The sequence below is a fragment of the Girardinichthys multiradiatus genome, chromosome 4, assembly GCF_021462225.1.
Source record: "Girardinichthys multiradiatus isolate DD_20200921_A chromosome 4, DD_fGirMul_XY1, whole genome shotgun sequence".
NCBI lineage: Eukaryota > Metazoa > Chordata > Actinopteri > Cyprinodontiformes > Goodeidae > Girardinichthys > Girardinichthys multiradiatus.
In genome coordinates, this window is record NC_061797.1 from 17,311,921 (window position 1) to 17,328,339 (window position 16,419).

General features: G+C 39.7%; 1 protein-coding gene across 1 annotated transcript in view; it reads left to right on the forward strand.

The window, feature by feature from the left end:
• Positions 1-16,419, forward strand: part of fbn1 (fibrillin 1) — a 101,161-nt gene that overhangs the window by 868 nt on the left and 83,874 nt on the right. The window contains exons 3-6 of the mRNA XM_047362738.1: positions 2,183-2,265; positions 4,982-5,080; positions 7,079-7,174; positions 10,744-10,839. Coding sequence (XP_047218694.1) covers positions 2,183-2,265; positions 4,982-5,080; positions 7,079-7,174; positions 10,744-10,839 — 374 coding nt within the window. The remainder of the gene's footprint in view (positions 1-2,182; positions 2,266-4,981; positions 5,081-7,078; positions 7,175-10,743; positions 10,840-16,419) is intronic.

The window sequence follows — 16,419 nt, forward strand, 5'->3', positions numbered from 1 at the left end:
TTGTGTGTGATGGGAAGTTTGGAGCAAAGTTTAGTAATTAAATACTGGCAGGAATACCACATTCCTGCTGACTGCAATAATAAATTACTTCCAAACAAAGAAGGCCATTGGTCTTGCGTGGCTGTGGCAGAAAGAGGAGGGGGGTGTGTGTGTGTGTGTGTGTGTGTGTGTGTGTGTGTGTGTGTGTGTTTAGCCAAATACACCACACCCCAGTTGTGGATAAATCACATCTGCAGCTGTTCACAGTGGGTCACTGCTGGAGAGGTTGTGTGGCGTGTGTGTGTGTGTTTGTGTGTGTGTGTGTGTGTGTGTGTGTGTGAGAGAGAGAGAGAAAAGTGACAGACAGAAGGAAAACAATAAAGAAAAGAACAAATGAAAGTGTCCAGTGATGACAGCAAACAGCTGATGGAGGTCAGATAGCAAACAGCTCAATGCGCTTTCTCTGCAGGCATTTTTATTTATCATGGTTAATGTTAATCTGTCGCAACATCTGGTTTCAAAGGCAGGAAGTGCATTCAGCCTGCGTACTGTGTCACGCTGACTTACCACTGTTTCAAACACCCGAGCGAATTCATTATGTACCTCATGGATTTGTTCTAGAGTTTCGATGCACATCTCCCATTCTGGATCAGTGTAGGCTCAGTTCCCACATGCTGACAAGGTTCAGGCCTGTAGGTGGCGGGTTGGTTCAGATTTTTTCATGTCAGGAGGATATTTACCCACAAGTACAGTTAATTACAGTAAATTCTGAGGTTTTACCTAGAGATGCACCAATCAGGCTTTTCCCTGCCAATAACAATTTCCGATTTTGAGGTCTGACCTGCTAATTCCAATTATGACCAGCTCCCATTACTTCTGAGGACTGTCCCACATAAAATAAAAATAAATGTGCTGCAGGTCATTTGAACGAGACGCTAGTTTTGAATTTGACAGAAAATGAAGTAATTACAAGACTTATGAATGGCCCAAACGTGTATCAAATTTTTCTTAATATCAAAAAATGCATCAAAATACTTGCGCTAACTTGATCCGTTTATAGACCGAAATTCTTGGAAGTTCATAGTTTTGAATGATTTAATAAACTGGAAAGAAAGAGTTGATAAAAGGGTAAATGGTAACTTGACTGGTGCATCTAGTTTTAACATATAAACCACACAACACATACCATGTGCACTTATACTTTGCAAAATAAAACCACTAAGGAAGTTTGTGAAAGAACAAAGTTAAGTTCAACTATGTAAAACACAAAAATTTAAAGGGGTTGTATAGAAATGAAATCAGAGTATCCTGATAGGTACTGATAGTTTTGATTTTGTTTTCCTATTTATCAAGAGAATCAAAACTCTGAATTTGCACCATTTCCTATAAACAAACTCTTCAACCAGTAGCATGTACTTTAAGGCACTTTTTTGAGAATAATAAACATGAAATAATTGTTTGGGATGCATGCTTTAATGCATAAATGGGCATATTTTTTCATTTTCTGTTGAATTCAAAACCATACCTCTTTCAAGGAACCTACAGAACATATGTTCTTTTATTTTTTGCAGTCTTTAGGAACAGAAATAAGTTGAAATCAACATGTCAAACCTCAGTGAGGACAAGAAATGGATATTGGCCTGGAAAAGATTTGATCAGATTTGATTAAACCTAATTTAATGTGCGCTGTTTGTTAGAGAAAAAAGTTGTATCTCATCCCTGGTTTACATCATAATTCATAGCGTCAACAACAAAAAAAACTGGTTTAATAGGAACGCAGGGCTTCAGTTTTATAAAGTTTCTTATTCAGAACTCAAAAGTAAAGGGAAATCTCTGCTTTTTAATGTCGTAGTCTGATCTCAAAAAAAGAACAGTCTGAGAAATTTAAAGGCAACTGTTGTACTTGGGTGCATTTGCACGAGATATCAGGAGAAACCTTATTTTCTAGCATCTTGTGGGAAGGAAAAACATCATGTTTGCTTTTCCAGCTCATTTCTAAAAAATAGTTTTAACTGAGATGAAGGTGAGCTGAATCCCAGGAGAGTTGCCATTCTCCTGGTGTTGCTTTGTCACAAATCCAAATCTTAAGGTAGCAGTTACCTTTATTCAATAAAGAGTAATTTAGGACAATATAAACCTAATGCATTGACAGGTTTGAACTTAGTGACATTCATGTGACCTTCTGACACTATATGTTCCACAGACCAAATGTGTGCGGCTCCAGAAACAGTGCCTACTGCTGCCCAGGCTGGAAGACTCTTACAGGAGGAAACCAGTGCATTGTTCGTAAGTATGACCTCCCACAACGTACTGGTCTTTGTTTCAAAATGTCAAGACAGGAAAAACCCTTAAGTCCTGCTTTACGATTGGATCGATTCAACCGCATGTGTTTCAGTCAATAATCAGCAGCACTGCAAAAGTCGGTTAGCTCAACATTCTTTGGCTTAGCAGTCAGCAAATTTCATGAGAAGATGATGAAGTAGATTGTATTGAATAAAATCTAGAACAGCAACATGAGCGGTGTATTGCAGTGCAGAGTAAATTGTGCTCCTATCAGGGCAGCCACCAGGGGCGACTGGATGATGAAAGGGGAGGGCAGGTTGATAATACTTGAGGGGCACACCAAAACGAAAGTCACAAGAGAATATCAGGAGTGGTATTATTCTTCTGTCAGATTTCTAGGTGTGCAGGTGGCGTGTGACAATTAAAAGTGATTAAAAAAAAAACAACATAAGCATTAACGAAGCAAGATAACAATGTTGCAACTCATTTCATCTCATGTTTTAAATTTAATTCATATTAATAGTATGCATTTAACACTGTGTGGATGGAGTGGTTGTCATTGTGGGGGTCACCGCCTCCCCTTGCTGTCACACGTTTGGTGCCACCACTGTTTCAGTCTCTTTGGTAAAGTTTAAAAACACTTCCTGGTTTATAAAAGATAGACAGTAAAGCAAACATTAAATTATTCAAATATTGATTGCATTCACAAATTAGAACAACCTTCTTAATCTGATTTACATATCTAATGTTATACAAGATGACATTAGTGGAGAAGACTTTAGTTTATAGGTGGCAGCCTCAGAACTCAGAAAAGCCTCAGAAAAAAAGGTAATACAAGCAAAAGCTGTGGAACATGGACCTTTCAGAGCTTGACAAGCATTATGTTTTTAGGTAAAATACTATGTTTAAAAAGTCAGATTTGATTGCCAAGCGTCCAGATTTGATTTATGTTAGTTTTACTTTCTTGTTTTCTTGTTAACAAACTGATATATTTGAATGATCTCATATTCTGCTTACCTCATCATTGCTTTGTTGGTTCATTGAGAGAATTTTCAGTCTAACTGTTCACAATTCAGTTCACTTCAGGTTACTGTTGCAGGACTAGCTCACAACAAAATTTCTGCAAGAAGGTTAAATTAAAATCTAATTAAATATGGTCCTGTTGTAAGCTGATTCCTTCAATGCAGATCTTTTTTATCGATGCAATGCCTTGTCTTGAGCATGCACAGATTTGCAGATAAAAGGAAAACTAATAGTCCAGTTTAATGGGAAAAGACTCTCAGCAGAACCAGACTCAGGAAATTTGCCCATCTGTTTTAACTGGATGGTGACAGGAAAGAGCAGTGATACAAAAAACACAAATTACCAAAAAAGCCAGATATGGGAAAGGAAATTGTAAAGTAAATGAGAGCAATAATTGCTTATGGAGAATAAAGACAGCAGATAGAGTATAGGTGCTTGGTATGTCGCTGTGTCACCATAACTATAAGTATAAATTTAAAGTAAATGTTTCAAGCTAACAAAAAGCTTTAAAAAAAGTTTCTGCTTCCCAAAACCACACTGACAACTGGAACCAGGCTTGAAAAGGAGAGACTCTGCTTGGTGAAAACATGGAACTATAAGATCTGTAAAACATGATAGAGATCAGTCCTCTGGGAAAGAAAATAATTTAGATTTTGCTAGAAGGTGTTGAAAACATTTGATTTCCTCCAGGTAATTTCCATTTCATCTGTTTGTTATATTTGTAATCATCTGTAAGCTTTTAGAAGGAAAAAAGGTTGGCAGTTTTTGAAGAATTTGTTTTATTTTGTTGACGCTGAACAGACACAAGAACACAGCCTCATGTTTTTGTTTTATGTCCCAGGAAAAGAACATAAAAAAAATAATAGGAACAGAAATTCATGTTTATTAATACAAAGACTTTTTTCTTTTGCCTGTGATATGGCTAAGGCAGGCTGTATCTTGATGCTTTAATTTTTTGCCTGGTGTTTGTTAATGTGCTCTGCTTAATGGACTAACTGGAAATAACACAGCTGTGGAGTTTTAAACAGTGGTCATGAATTTAGCTCATTTACTGTAGTATTCTGATGTTGTCCCAGGTTGAGTCTACCCATTATTTGCTTTTCCTCCTTCATCTCCCGGTATTTCAGTGAGGAGACAGAAGAATTGTGCGACTGAGCTCTTGCTGTTTGGCTGGCGGGATGCCGGTCCCAGCTCTAACGACATGAGTTCGGTGTGGCATTCATAGAGAAGGGGTCAGTGGCAGGACTTCACCTGACAGCAGCTGGGAGCAGTGGACCTTGCCAGAAACAGTCTGGGGAGAAAAGGAACAAATGAACAGACAGTGACAACTAAAAACACTCGCTGGCACAGATTTATGGCAACGAAACTCAAAGCAGAAAATAACTCAGCACTGTTGCCAGGTGTACTTTGTCAATTTTAAATGATGTTTTTTAGATCCTTCTTGAGATTTTACAAGTGGAAGTTCAGTCTGGGGTTGAGATCATGGTCCGAGTTGCACCAAGTAAAATTCTTAGCAGAAATTTAAAACCTGGAGTCGACAGTTTGACAAGCAGCAGACACATAACATGAATTTTCTCACACACATAATGAAGACAAATCCTGGCGCTACAGCTTTAAATTCCACCAACATTTTGTCTTTTACCCGACAGAGGACATTTCCATGTTGTATGACCAAGTGCCATGTTCTTATTTTCAGCAATCTGCCGGAGTTCATGCGGAGATGGTTTCTGCTCCAGACCCAACATGTGCACCTGCCCCAATGGACAGATTGCCCCAACCTGTGGATCCAAGTCAGGTCATTCAGTAACTCTTCTTTCCCAACTCATGTTTTTCTGACTTCATTGAAGTATGATAAGTTGTTTTATTATATATAGTGCACTGGTCAGGGTTTAATAGGCTCTTTGCCAATAGATAAGCATGGAATGCATTTTAAAGGACTCAATCCAAACCCCACCCTTATCTTTACATTTTCGTTTTGATGAAATAGCTGTAAGAAAGCATTTAATCAACTCACAATCAGTAAGAATGTACAGGGGTTGGACAATGAAACTGAAACACCTGGTTTTAGACCACAATAATTTATTAGTATGGTGTAGGGCCTCTTTTTGCGGCCAATAGAACGTCAATTCGTCTTGGGAATGACATATACAAGTCCTGCACAGTGGTCAGAGGGATTTTAAGCCATTCTTCTTGCAGGATAGTGGCCAGGTCACTACGTGATACTGGTGGAGGAAATCGTTTCCTGACTCGCTCCTCCAAAACACCCCAAAGTGGCTCAATAATATTTAGATCTGGTGACTGTGCAGGCCATGGGAGATGTTCAACTTCACTTTCATGTTCATCAAACCAATCTTTCACCAGTCTTGCAGTGTGTATTGGTGCATTGTCATCCTGATACACGTCACCGCCTTCAGGATACAATGTTTGAACCATTGGATGCACATGGTCCTCAAGAATGGTTCGGTAGTCCTTGGCAGTGACGCGCCCATCTAGCACAAGTATTGGGCCAAGGGAATGCCATGATATGGCAGCCCAAATCATCACTGATCCACCCCCATGCTTCACTCTGGACATGCAACAGTCTGGGTGGTACGCTTCTTTGGGGCTTCTCCACACCGTAACTCTCCCAGATGTGGGGAAAACAGTAAAGGTGGACTCATCAGAGAACAATACATGTTTCACATTGTCCACAGCCCAAGATTTGCGCTCCTTGCACCATTGAAACCGACGTTTGGCATTGGCATGAGTGACCAAAGGTTTGGAAGCCCGGCCGTGTATATTGACCCTGTGGAGCTCCCGACGGACAGTTCTGGTGGAAATAGGAGAGTTGAGGTGCACATTTAATTCTGCCATGATTTGGGCAGCCGTGGTTTTATGTTTTTTGGATACAATCCGGGTTAGCACCCGAACATCCCTTTCAGACAGCTTCCTCTTGCGTCCACAGTTAATCCTGTTGGATGTGGTTCGTCCTTGGTGGTATGCTGACATTACCCTGGATACCGTGGCTCTTGATACATCACAAAGACTTGCTGTCTTGGTCACAGATGCGCCAGCAAGACGTGCACCAACAATTTGTCCTCTTTTGAACTCTGGTATGTCACCCATAATGTCGTGTGCATTTCAATATTTTGAGCAAAACTGTGCTCTTACCCTGATAATTGAACCTTCACACTCTGCTCTTACTGGTGCAATGTGCAATCAATGAAGACTGGCTACCAGGCTGGTCCAATTTAGCCATGAAACCTCCCACACTAAAATGACAGGTGTTTTAGTTTCATTGTCCAACCCCTGTATACATGACAAAAATATGCAGTGTTGCTAAGCTATGTGTCTTAGCTGTAAAAAATTTGGCATTTCTCTTTCCCCCATCATGAGTAACACTAACTAGTATGGCAAACTGATACTAGGTCAAAGAATCCCTGGGACATATCCATGACACTGCCTCCAGATTGTAGTAATCACGTTTTGGAAGCGCAGCCAATCTCGTGGGCTGTTTTGAGTGTGTATGTGTGTGAGTGGACTATCTGTGGTTGTGTGTTTTGGAAGATATCCACAGTCAACATCTCCTCTGTCTTTCTCTCTCACAGCTCCCAGCACTTCAAACCAGTGCGCTCATATGTTTAAACAGGAAAAGTTTCCTGGGAAATATATCTGAGCTCAACTGTTGAGAAATTGTTTAGAGTGAATTTTGTTTGTGTTGTAAACATCTTCCAAAGTATTATGTGTTTGAGTAATCTGTAACCAGCTCCAACATTGGTTTGAATGTGTGTTTCCATCTTTGTTCAACCCACAGTCCAGCACTGTAATATTAGGTGTATGAACGGGGGAACGTGTGCAGAGGACAGCTGTCAGTGTCAGAAGGGCTACGTTGGAAACCACTGTGGTCAACGTGAGGATACCTTTGTACCTTCAGTGTTCACTGGAAATACTTCCTATTTCTTCCAGACAAAGGTTGCTATCAAACCTCTGCTTAGTGATTAGGACATCTATTTCTATGATTAACCTAAACCAACAGCTTCACTCAAAATATGGGCGTAAACGCTGGGGGTGACACCCACTGGCTTGTGGATGGTAGTGTTAAAGCTGTGGTATTGGTGTTTTGGCTGTTGCTACTGATTTATTGGAAATTCAGGAAAGAAGAGACGCTAAAGAGACTAAGACCAGAGTGCATGCCTGTCAAGTAATGACTTGTCAATCACAGATAACTGCGCGTTATTAATTTACCAATCTACGACTTGATTGTGAATGGTGCTGTATTTTGAACTGAAACTAATCCAGTTACTGAGTTATTAAATTAATAGAGGATTAAGGTAATATTTTACAGACTTCTACATCATAATGCTCATTTTGGCAACCACAGGATCCCAGGCACATAAAACGGAATTTTTTTACAAGTGAGGGACCTAGCATTTATTAATCTGATAACAGCGACATGCTATCTGCGGAGCAGTAGTCAAAGTTATTTCTGCCCATTCATGACTCATTGCTGGACAAAGTGTTTATTAATCACGCATATTAAATGGCTGTATCAACACCAGTGTTGAAATGACAGAGCAGTAATCTGTTTATCTGCTAAAATGGCAAAATCAGTAAACAGGTCATAAATGGTTCTAAGACTTGGTGTTACTTATGAAAGGCCTTATGACATTTTTAAAACATTATTTTTCTAACTTTCTATCACTACTAGACTATACTGCAGTGTTAACTAGCTTGTACATGAACAGGAACAACAAGCTGATATTCTCCTCTCTCCAGCAATACTTTATAGCTCAGTCTGGGGGACTCCAAGGCGTTTCCACTCTAGAAGGGATGTATAGTTCCTCCAGCATATTCTGCGTGAGTCCCCCACATCTTCCCCAATAGAATATGCCTGGGGAAAACCCCCAAAGAGATGAACCCTGAAGTATTTTTGATCAGCCTGAAGCACATCAAACGGATCCTCTGACAGCCCTCATCATGCTAGTTCAGATAATTTTGCATCCAGGATCTTGTTCTTTTGGTCATGATCCATATCTGATACGATATTATACCATACAGGGGTTGGACAATGAAACTGAAACACCTGGTTTTAGACCACAATAATTTATTAGTATGGTGTAGGGCCTCTTTTTGCGGCCAATAGAACGTCAATTCGTCTTGGGAATGACATATACAAGTCCTGCACAGTGGTCAGAGGGATTATAAGCCATTCTTCTTGCAGGATAGAGGCCAGGTCACTACGTGATACTGGTGAAGGAAATCGTTTCCTGATTCGCTCCTCCAAAACACCCCAAAGTGGCTCAATAATATTTAGACTGTGCAGGCCATGGGAGATGTTCAACTTCACTTTCATGTTCATCAAACCAATCTTTCACCAGTCTTGCTGTGTGTATTGGTGCATTGTCATCCTGATACACGGCACCGCCTTCAGGATACAATGTTTGAACCATTGGATGCACATGGTCCTCAAGAATGGTTCGGTAGTCCTTGGCAGTGACGCGCCCATCTAGAACAAGTATTGAGCCAAGGAAATGCCATGATATGGCAGCCCAAACCATCACTGATCCACCCCCATGCTTCACTCTGGGCATGCAACAGTCTGGGTGGTACGCTTCTTTGGGGCTTCTCCACGCCGTAACTCTCCCAGATGTGGGGAAAACAGTAAAGGTGGACTCATCAGAGAACAATACATGTTTCACATTGTCCACAGCCCAAGATTTGTGCTCCTTGCACCATTAAAACCGACGTTTGGCATTGGCATGAGTGACCAAAGGTTTGGCTATAGCAGCCCGGTCGTGTATATTGACCCTGTGGAGCTCCCGACGGACAGTTCTGGTGGAAACAGGAGAGTTGAGGTGCACATTTAATTCTGCCGTGATTTGGGCAGCTGTGGTTTTATGTTTTTGGATACAATCAGGGTTAGCACCCGAACATCCCTTTCAGACAGCTTCCTCTTGCGTCCACAGTTAATCTTGTTGGATGTGGTTCGTCCTTCTTGGTGCTATGCTGACATTACCCTGGATACCGTGGCTCTTGATACATCACAAAGACTTGCTGTCTTGGTCACAGATGCGCCAGCAAGACGTGCACCAACAATTTGTCCTCTTTTGAACTCTGGTATGTCACCCATAATGTTGTGTGCATTTCAATATTTTGAGCAAAACTGTGCTCTTACCCTGCTAATTGAACCTTCACACTCTGCTCTTACTGGTGCAATGTTCAATCAATGAAGACTGGCTACCAGGCTGATCCAATTTAGCCATGAAACCTCCCACACTAAAATTACAGGTATTTCAGTTTCATTGTCCAACACCTGTAGATGAGAGTTGGAACATAGAAAGACTGATAAATTGAGAGCTGAGCTTGGTTCAGCTCTTACTTCACCACAACAGGTCAAACCAATGGACATATTACAGCAGATGATGCCCCAATCTATCTAACCTACACCTGCTCCATCTTAATATAAATTGTAAACAAGACACGAAGGTACTGGAACTTCTCCACTTGAAGAAAAGACTGAGAAGTTAGAGAAGCTTACTCTAATCTCCAAACCGCTGCAGTGCACATCACAGGTCACAACTTAAAGATTTTAACAGAACCACATCATTTGCAAAAAACAAAGATTAGAACCTAATGTCCTGAAACAATTTTCACTTACAATAAGTTAGGGAGGGAGTTTGCTAAATGCCAGTATTAGCATTAATACAGAGATTTGGTATACCCAAGTTTACCAAAGGTGCTTTTCAACCAATAGAAAGCCAGTTTCCTGCTCATGATAAAAGCAATATCAGAAAACAGGTTAAAAAAGAAAAAAGACAAACCATGCACAGTGTAAGGCACCACAAAGGCGTGGACATTGCTGATAAAAGTATCGACCTGGTGGAATTATTTAGCCAATGATCCGGTTTAAAGAAATGACTTTGTTATCCCATGTATAATGTGAATATAAATAGTAGTTTTTAAAAACACTGTAAACTCTGTAAACACCAGTTAAAATATCAGCAACATCAAAACAGACAATAAACTAAAAACAGTTTTGCTGGGAATGAAGCTTTAGTTGTGCAAACATTGGGATCCTCAATTTCACTGTACTCTGCACCTTATAAATAAAACCGTGGTCTCGTATTCAAAGCCTAAAACCAACTGTGCAAATATTGCTTGCATTTGTAAAAAAGGAATAAACTATCTAGTTCCCCCATAAATCGCAGAGATGCTGGAAAAAGATTAAGCTTACCAAACAGCTGATTTACTCATTAAATGTTTAGGTTTGAAGAGTTACTTCCCTTCAGGGATACAGGACCAAATCATGTCCCAAAATTAGAAAACAAAGTTAATCTTCATTGCACAAATGTTCACAATCATTGATGAAAGTTTGATTTAAAATCAATATTTTGGGACAGAAAATATTAGCAGAAACTAAGTGAGATTTAGCTCATGGTCTTCATGTTGTCTCAGGTCTGTGTCTCTTTTCTTCCTCAGCGGTTTGTGAAAATGGCTGCCTGAATGGAGGAAGGTGTGTGGCTCCTAACAGATGTGTTTGTACGTACGGCTTCACCGGGGCCCAGTGTGAGAGAGGTAAAGAATCCAACACAGCTCTGCTCACCCTCCCCCCCCATCTTATCTTACATCCATCCCACTTTCGATTTCCTCCACATTCCAACTCAGTTTGTTGAGGATCATTTGTATGTCAGGAACAAGTTCAGAAATGACCATTATTTTCCACATCTGGTCTGACACAACACTCTGGGGAGTGTAACGATGCTGTGATTGTGCACTGTTTGGTAACTGAAGACCTTCCATCCTCCTGTGGTTGCTCTCTGGACATATAAGCAAAGACTCCACAGTACACAAGCACACTGAAAGTAAGGGCAGTCAGTGCTGTGTTTGAGCTGAATGTGCATTGCTCCAGCTTGTTCTTGTGCTTGGTGTGTGTTCTGAATGTGTGTGTGTAGCAACAGTGTCCTATAGGGGTCAGTGTGTTGGCCTTGTAACACTAATATTTGGATTGACGGCAGGGCTCTTAATTAGTTACATCCTTTTAAGAAGACCATGCTTCACGGACCCCTCTGTCAAATCTGGCAAAGGAGATTTCCTTTAGTTACCAGTGAGTATAATAAGGTTGCCCCACAGTTTAATGCCATCCCTTATCCTGTAAAGCATGCTTCAGTGCACATTGTGGCATGTGCTATTTTTCTTGTGATAGTCTGACATTAGAGGTTTTGGAAATCCTCTGGTGTGGCTATAGGACCTGACATCTGACCACATCTGGCTTTTCAACTTAGACCTGCTAAGCAGAGTGAGGAGAATACAAACAGACCATTCATTGTCAGCTGTATTTATATCTTATATTGAAATGTAACTTTGAAACTGGAAATCCTCTTTATTGTGCTTAGAGGTTCATTCATCATGACACAGTGCTGCAGTGAGTTCATAAACATCGTCTGGCAAAAATAATCCTAGCCCTTAACCCTTTTATACAGTACAACTACAAACCTCAGTGTATTTTATAAGGATGCTATGTGACAGACCAATAGGAAGTAAACAATGGATTGGAATTAAAATAATTACATGATTTTCATGATTTCTACAAATAATTATCTTAAAAGGGCACAGTCACACTGTGCTGCAGTTTCAACTGCAAGTCTGTTAAGGTCTGTCTCAACCAGCTATACACAACCAGAGCCTGAAATGTTTGCCCATTCTTCTTTTTGAAATAGCTCATACTCAGATTGGACAACAGGATTGTACAGACATTTTTAAGTCCTGCAGCAGATTCCAAATTAGGTCTAAGTCCAGACTTTGACTAGATCATTGCAACACATTTATATGCTTTGATATAAACCATTCCATTGTAGTTCCATGTTTAAGGTTGTTGCTCTGCTGGCGGGTGAACCTCTGCCTCAATCTCAGATCTTTTGCTGCCTCTTGCAGGTTTTCTTCCAGGTTTACCCATTTAGCTCCATCCATCTGCCAATCGACTCTGACCAGTTTCCAAGTCTCTTTTAAAGAAGATTATCCCCACAGCATGATGCTGCCAACATTTTTCAATGTGGGGATGGTGTATTCAATGTGATGTGCTAGCGTTAGTTTTCAGTTTTCTTCCTACATAGAATTTTGCATGTAGACTAAAAAGTTACGTTTTGTCTCGTCCAACCAGAGCATCCTCTGCTATGTTTGCTGCATCCCATATGGCTTTTGGCAAATTGCAAACAGGACCTCTTGTGGCCTACTGTAAGCCATAAGAGGGCTATTGCCACTCATCCACAAAGGCCAGACTTGAGGCGTACACAAATACTAGTTGTCTTGTTGCTAGATTTTTCCACTTGAGCTGTGAATCTCCTCCAGAGTTACCGTGGAAGCTTATGGAAGCTTATCTGATTAATGCTATTGATTAGGTGGATTGCTATGCCGTGGTAACTTTGCAGTTATTGCCATACTCTTTTTGAATAATGATTTAGGCAGTGCTTTATAAAATGTTAAAATATTGTGATAATTTTTTATAACCCAAATCTACTTTCTCCCTGACCTGTCTGCTGTGTTCCTTGGTCTTCATGATTTTGTTTGTTCACTCATGTTCTCTAACAAACCTCTGAGGCTGCATTTATACTGAGACTCACAGGTGGACTCTATTTACTAATTAGGTGACTTTAAGTAAGGGTTTGCACTGAATTTTATTTGGGAATATAAAAGTAAAGGGGGGCTGAATCCACACAAGACTGTACAAATATTTCTTTGTAAAAAATGAACAAAATCCTCCCATGTCACTAACATGTGCTACTTAGGATGGTCTATTACATAAAAATCTTAATAAAATGAATACATTTGTAAAGTAACAATTGTAAAGAATGTGAAAAAGTTCCAAGGGTATGAATACTTTGTGTTTTTGCACATGTTCCGGTTTTGATCAAAATAAACATTTGAAAAGTCACACTTTTGATACAAAAAAATCTCAACGAAAGAACAAGCTGAAGTTTTACAAATATCATTTTTATCCTTAAATTAAAATAAGAAAGACTCTTGTGAAGCAGGGTTCACACTACGAGAGGTTTGGACTGGAGTTAACCCAGCTTCACCATCCTGGTGTTTCGAGGAGAAATCTGGTCCAAAACCTGGTGTCTGTGCTCAGCCCACAGTATCTGGTAATTTAAAAAAGCAGCAACCCTTTAGGCTCAGGTAATGAGCTTTAAGCAGATATTAATAGCAACCATTTTTTTGTTGAGACTCTGTTTTGAGAATTCACCTTCTAACAGTGTTGCTAATGTTATGTTAATTTCATTACGTCAAGGAGTGTTGTACAATGAAGTATATTGAACAATTACGAATATATTGATTTTATTATCAGAGAATTTGTTAGTATGTCAATATTCATAACACATTATTGAATATATGTATAAAGAAAAGATTTGATTAGATACTTAATATAAATTGGAAGAGATTGTAATAGTGATGTTGCTGGAGACGTGATGAGTTTAAACTTCTACCCACTACTTTGAATATTTATTGTGATTTTTTATTGTACTTGCCAACGTTCATTAAACCTAAATCTGAACATCTAAATCACTGTATAACAACCGAAGTTGTCCATGTCCTAAAACAGCAATACAGCCCCAGACCATCACACTACTGCCACTATATTTGACTGTGTGATGGTGGGACCCACACCATCCAAAATGTTCCACTTTTCTTGGCAAGCCACGGAATGTTTTTCAAAGCTCATAGGGATCCTTAAGATGCTTTTTGGTACATCAGACAGGCCACTGTGTTCCTTTAGGGTTCTCTTGTGACCTCCTGGATTCTACAACTGTTCCATATTTTCTCTGTTAGTGGATAATGGTTTTCACTGTGTTTTGTTGGAGACCCAAAGCCTTAGAAGTAGCTTTGTAACCCTTTTCAGATCAGTAGATGTCAATGACTGTGTTTCTAATCTGCTGTTGAATTTCGTTACATCAGGGCATTGTGTGTTGGTTTTCTGAGATATTCAGCCTACTTCATGTTGTCTGACAGGTTCTGTTTAGGGCAATTTCTTGATTGTACAGGTCTGGCAGTAATCAGGTCTGGTATGGCTAGTAAATTTGTTAAAACTATAACTATGTCCTGACAACAGAATATGAGACAGATTAAAGTAATTGAAATCATTTGAAACTTCTCTGCCATTTGTCATAAAAAGGTTTTATTTGAAAAATTAAAGTGCAAAATAAGCAAAAACAGAAGAAATTTTTAAGGGAGCAAATACTTTTCGTAGCTCTGTATATTGTGGTGGTTTGGGTGTTACTTTTACTTTTTAAATATAACAAATTCCAGTGAAAAGAGATTGATTCATAGCATGCCCTTCTAATCATCTCTCATTTGGTTAAACAAAAAGACCCAAAAGATGTAAATGCATTATATTGCCAAAAGTATTGGGTCCCACCATCCAATAAAGGAATTCTGGTGTTCCAGTCATTTCTATGGCTGTAGGTATATAAAGTTTAAAGTGGAGGAACTTGACTGGCCTGCACAGAGTCCTGACCTCAACCTTCTTGAACACATTTGGTATGAATTATTTTCATCTAACTATGAACACACTCCTAAACAATGTGGAAGATGTTTACAGAATAGTCAAAGTTGCTATTGCTGGCAATGGTGGGTCCATCAGCAAATTGAACCTTAGATGCCTGCGACATGGACTTTCATGATAAATCCAATTGCATTTATGGAAAGGAAACATTGATAAAATATTTTAAAAAGTAAATTTATGCCATTAAAATGTACAGTTGTTGATATATATGGTCATAAATGTCACTAAAAAGGCATTTCCAGACTACTCCTTTGCGATTTTGTTGCGGGCTTTATGACGTCAGAGGGGAACCCCCGTATGTAAACTGATTCCTGCTACAATGGCAGCAACACAAACAGCAGCGAACAATCTGATCTTTCTTCAGATTTATTTAAGTCACTATTACAGAGAGACAAAGCAGAGTCAGGAGAATCAGATGGCAGAGCACAACTGCTGCGGCGTGCGGAAGGTCATCTAATTCAGTCAGTCAGTCATTTTCTACCGCTTCTTCCTAGTGGGTCGTGGGGAAGCTGGTGCCTATCTCCAGCAGTCTATGGGCAGGAGGCGGGGTTCACCCTGGACAGGTCTCCAGTCCATCGCAGGGCAACCATCTAGTTCAACCAGTCTATTTTTGCCAGATGCCGGAGCAAGGCTGGAGTTAATATGCATGAATCATACCATACCACCAGGAAACAGAATGAGCACAACGTAAGGATTTTCAAAATAATTCACTAAAGACGGACTAGATCTCGCTATATTAATAAAAACACACATTTACTTATATATATATACACATATATATAATACATGCAATACTCCAGCAATGCACTGTTTCACCATATGAACGCTGTTTTTAACACAACCTGGATTCTACCTGAACCATTTATCACTGACACTCACACAATGAATGACCGGAGACTCCCCCTTTGACGTCATTTCCGGGCGACTTCAGACGTGCAAAATTTAACATCGAAATATGCTTGTTTTGTGTCACAATTGTCTTTTATCACGTCTTTAATCCTAATATCATGTCAATTACTGATTGTTTATGTTTTCCAGGTGGTATTTCAGTTCATTTCTTTAGGTTCTTACTTGTTCTGGTGCCACTGCCTCCATAATCTGCTTCGTTCGGTCCACCTGCTTCACGTCAATCAATCTCATTGTTTTTACTTGTGCCATGCTCTTTATATAACCTTCTCTTCTGTTTACTCCTGACTGGAGTATATTGTTTGTTCATATAATATAGTATATATGGATGCGATAGTGTTATAGGTTAACTTTTCTTACTGGAATTGTTTGGGCAAGAATCCATCACTTCCCGGAGAGAAAGTCGTTGTGCTCTCACATAAACACTAGCACATGCATAAAGCACGTGTTTGCAGACCCCACTTGCTTTTAATGCAATTTACAGAACTGTGCTCCATTATGCCTTGATCGTATCACATTAGCAAAATCACAAGGTTTCCAAACACATGTGATCCGACCACGGAGCAGCAGTCACATTCAGGACTCCTGAGGATTTCTTGGATGTAAAAAAATGGTATGAAGACATCACTGCAGTGCAATGCATGCTGCTGAAGTGACTTATGATCTGCTGACTGGGAACAGCTGATTGGTGC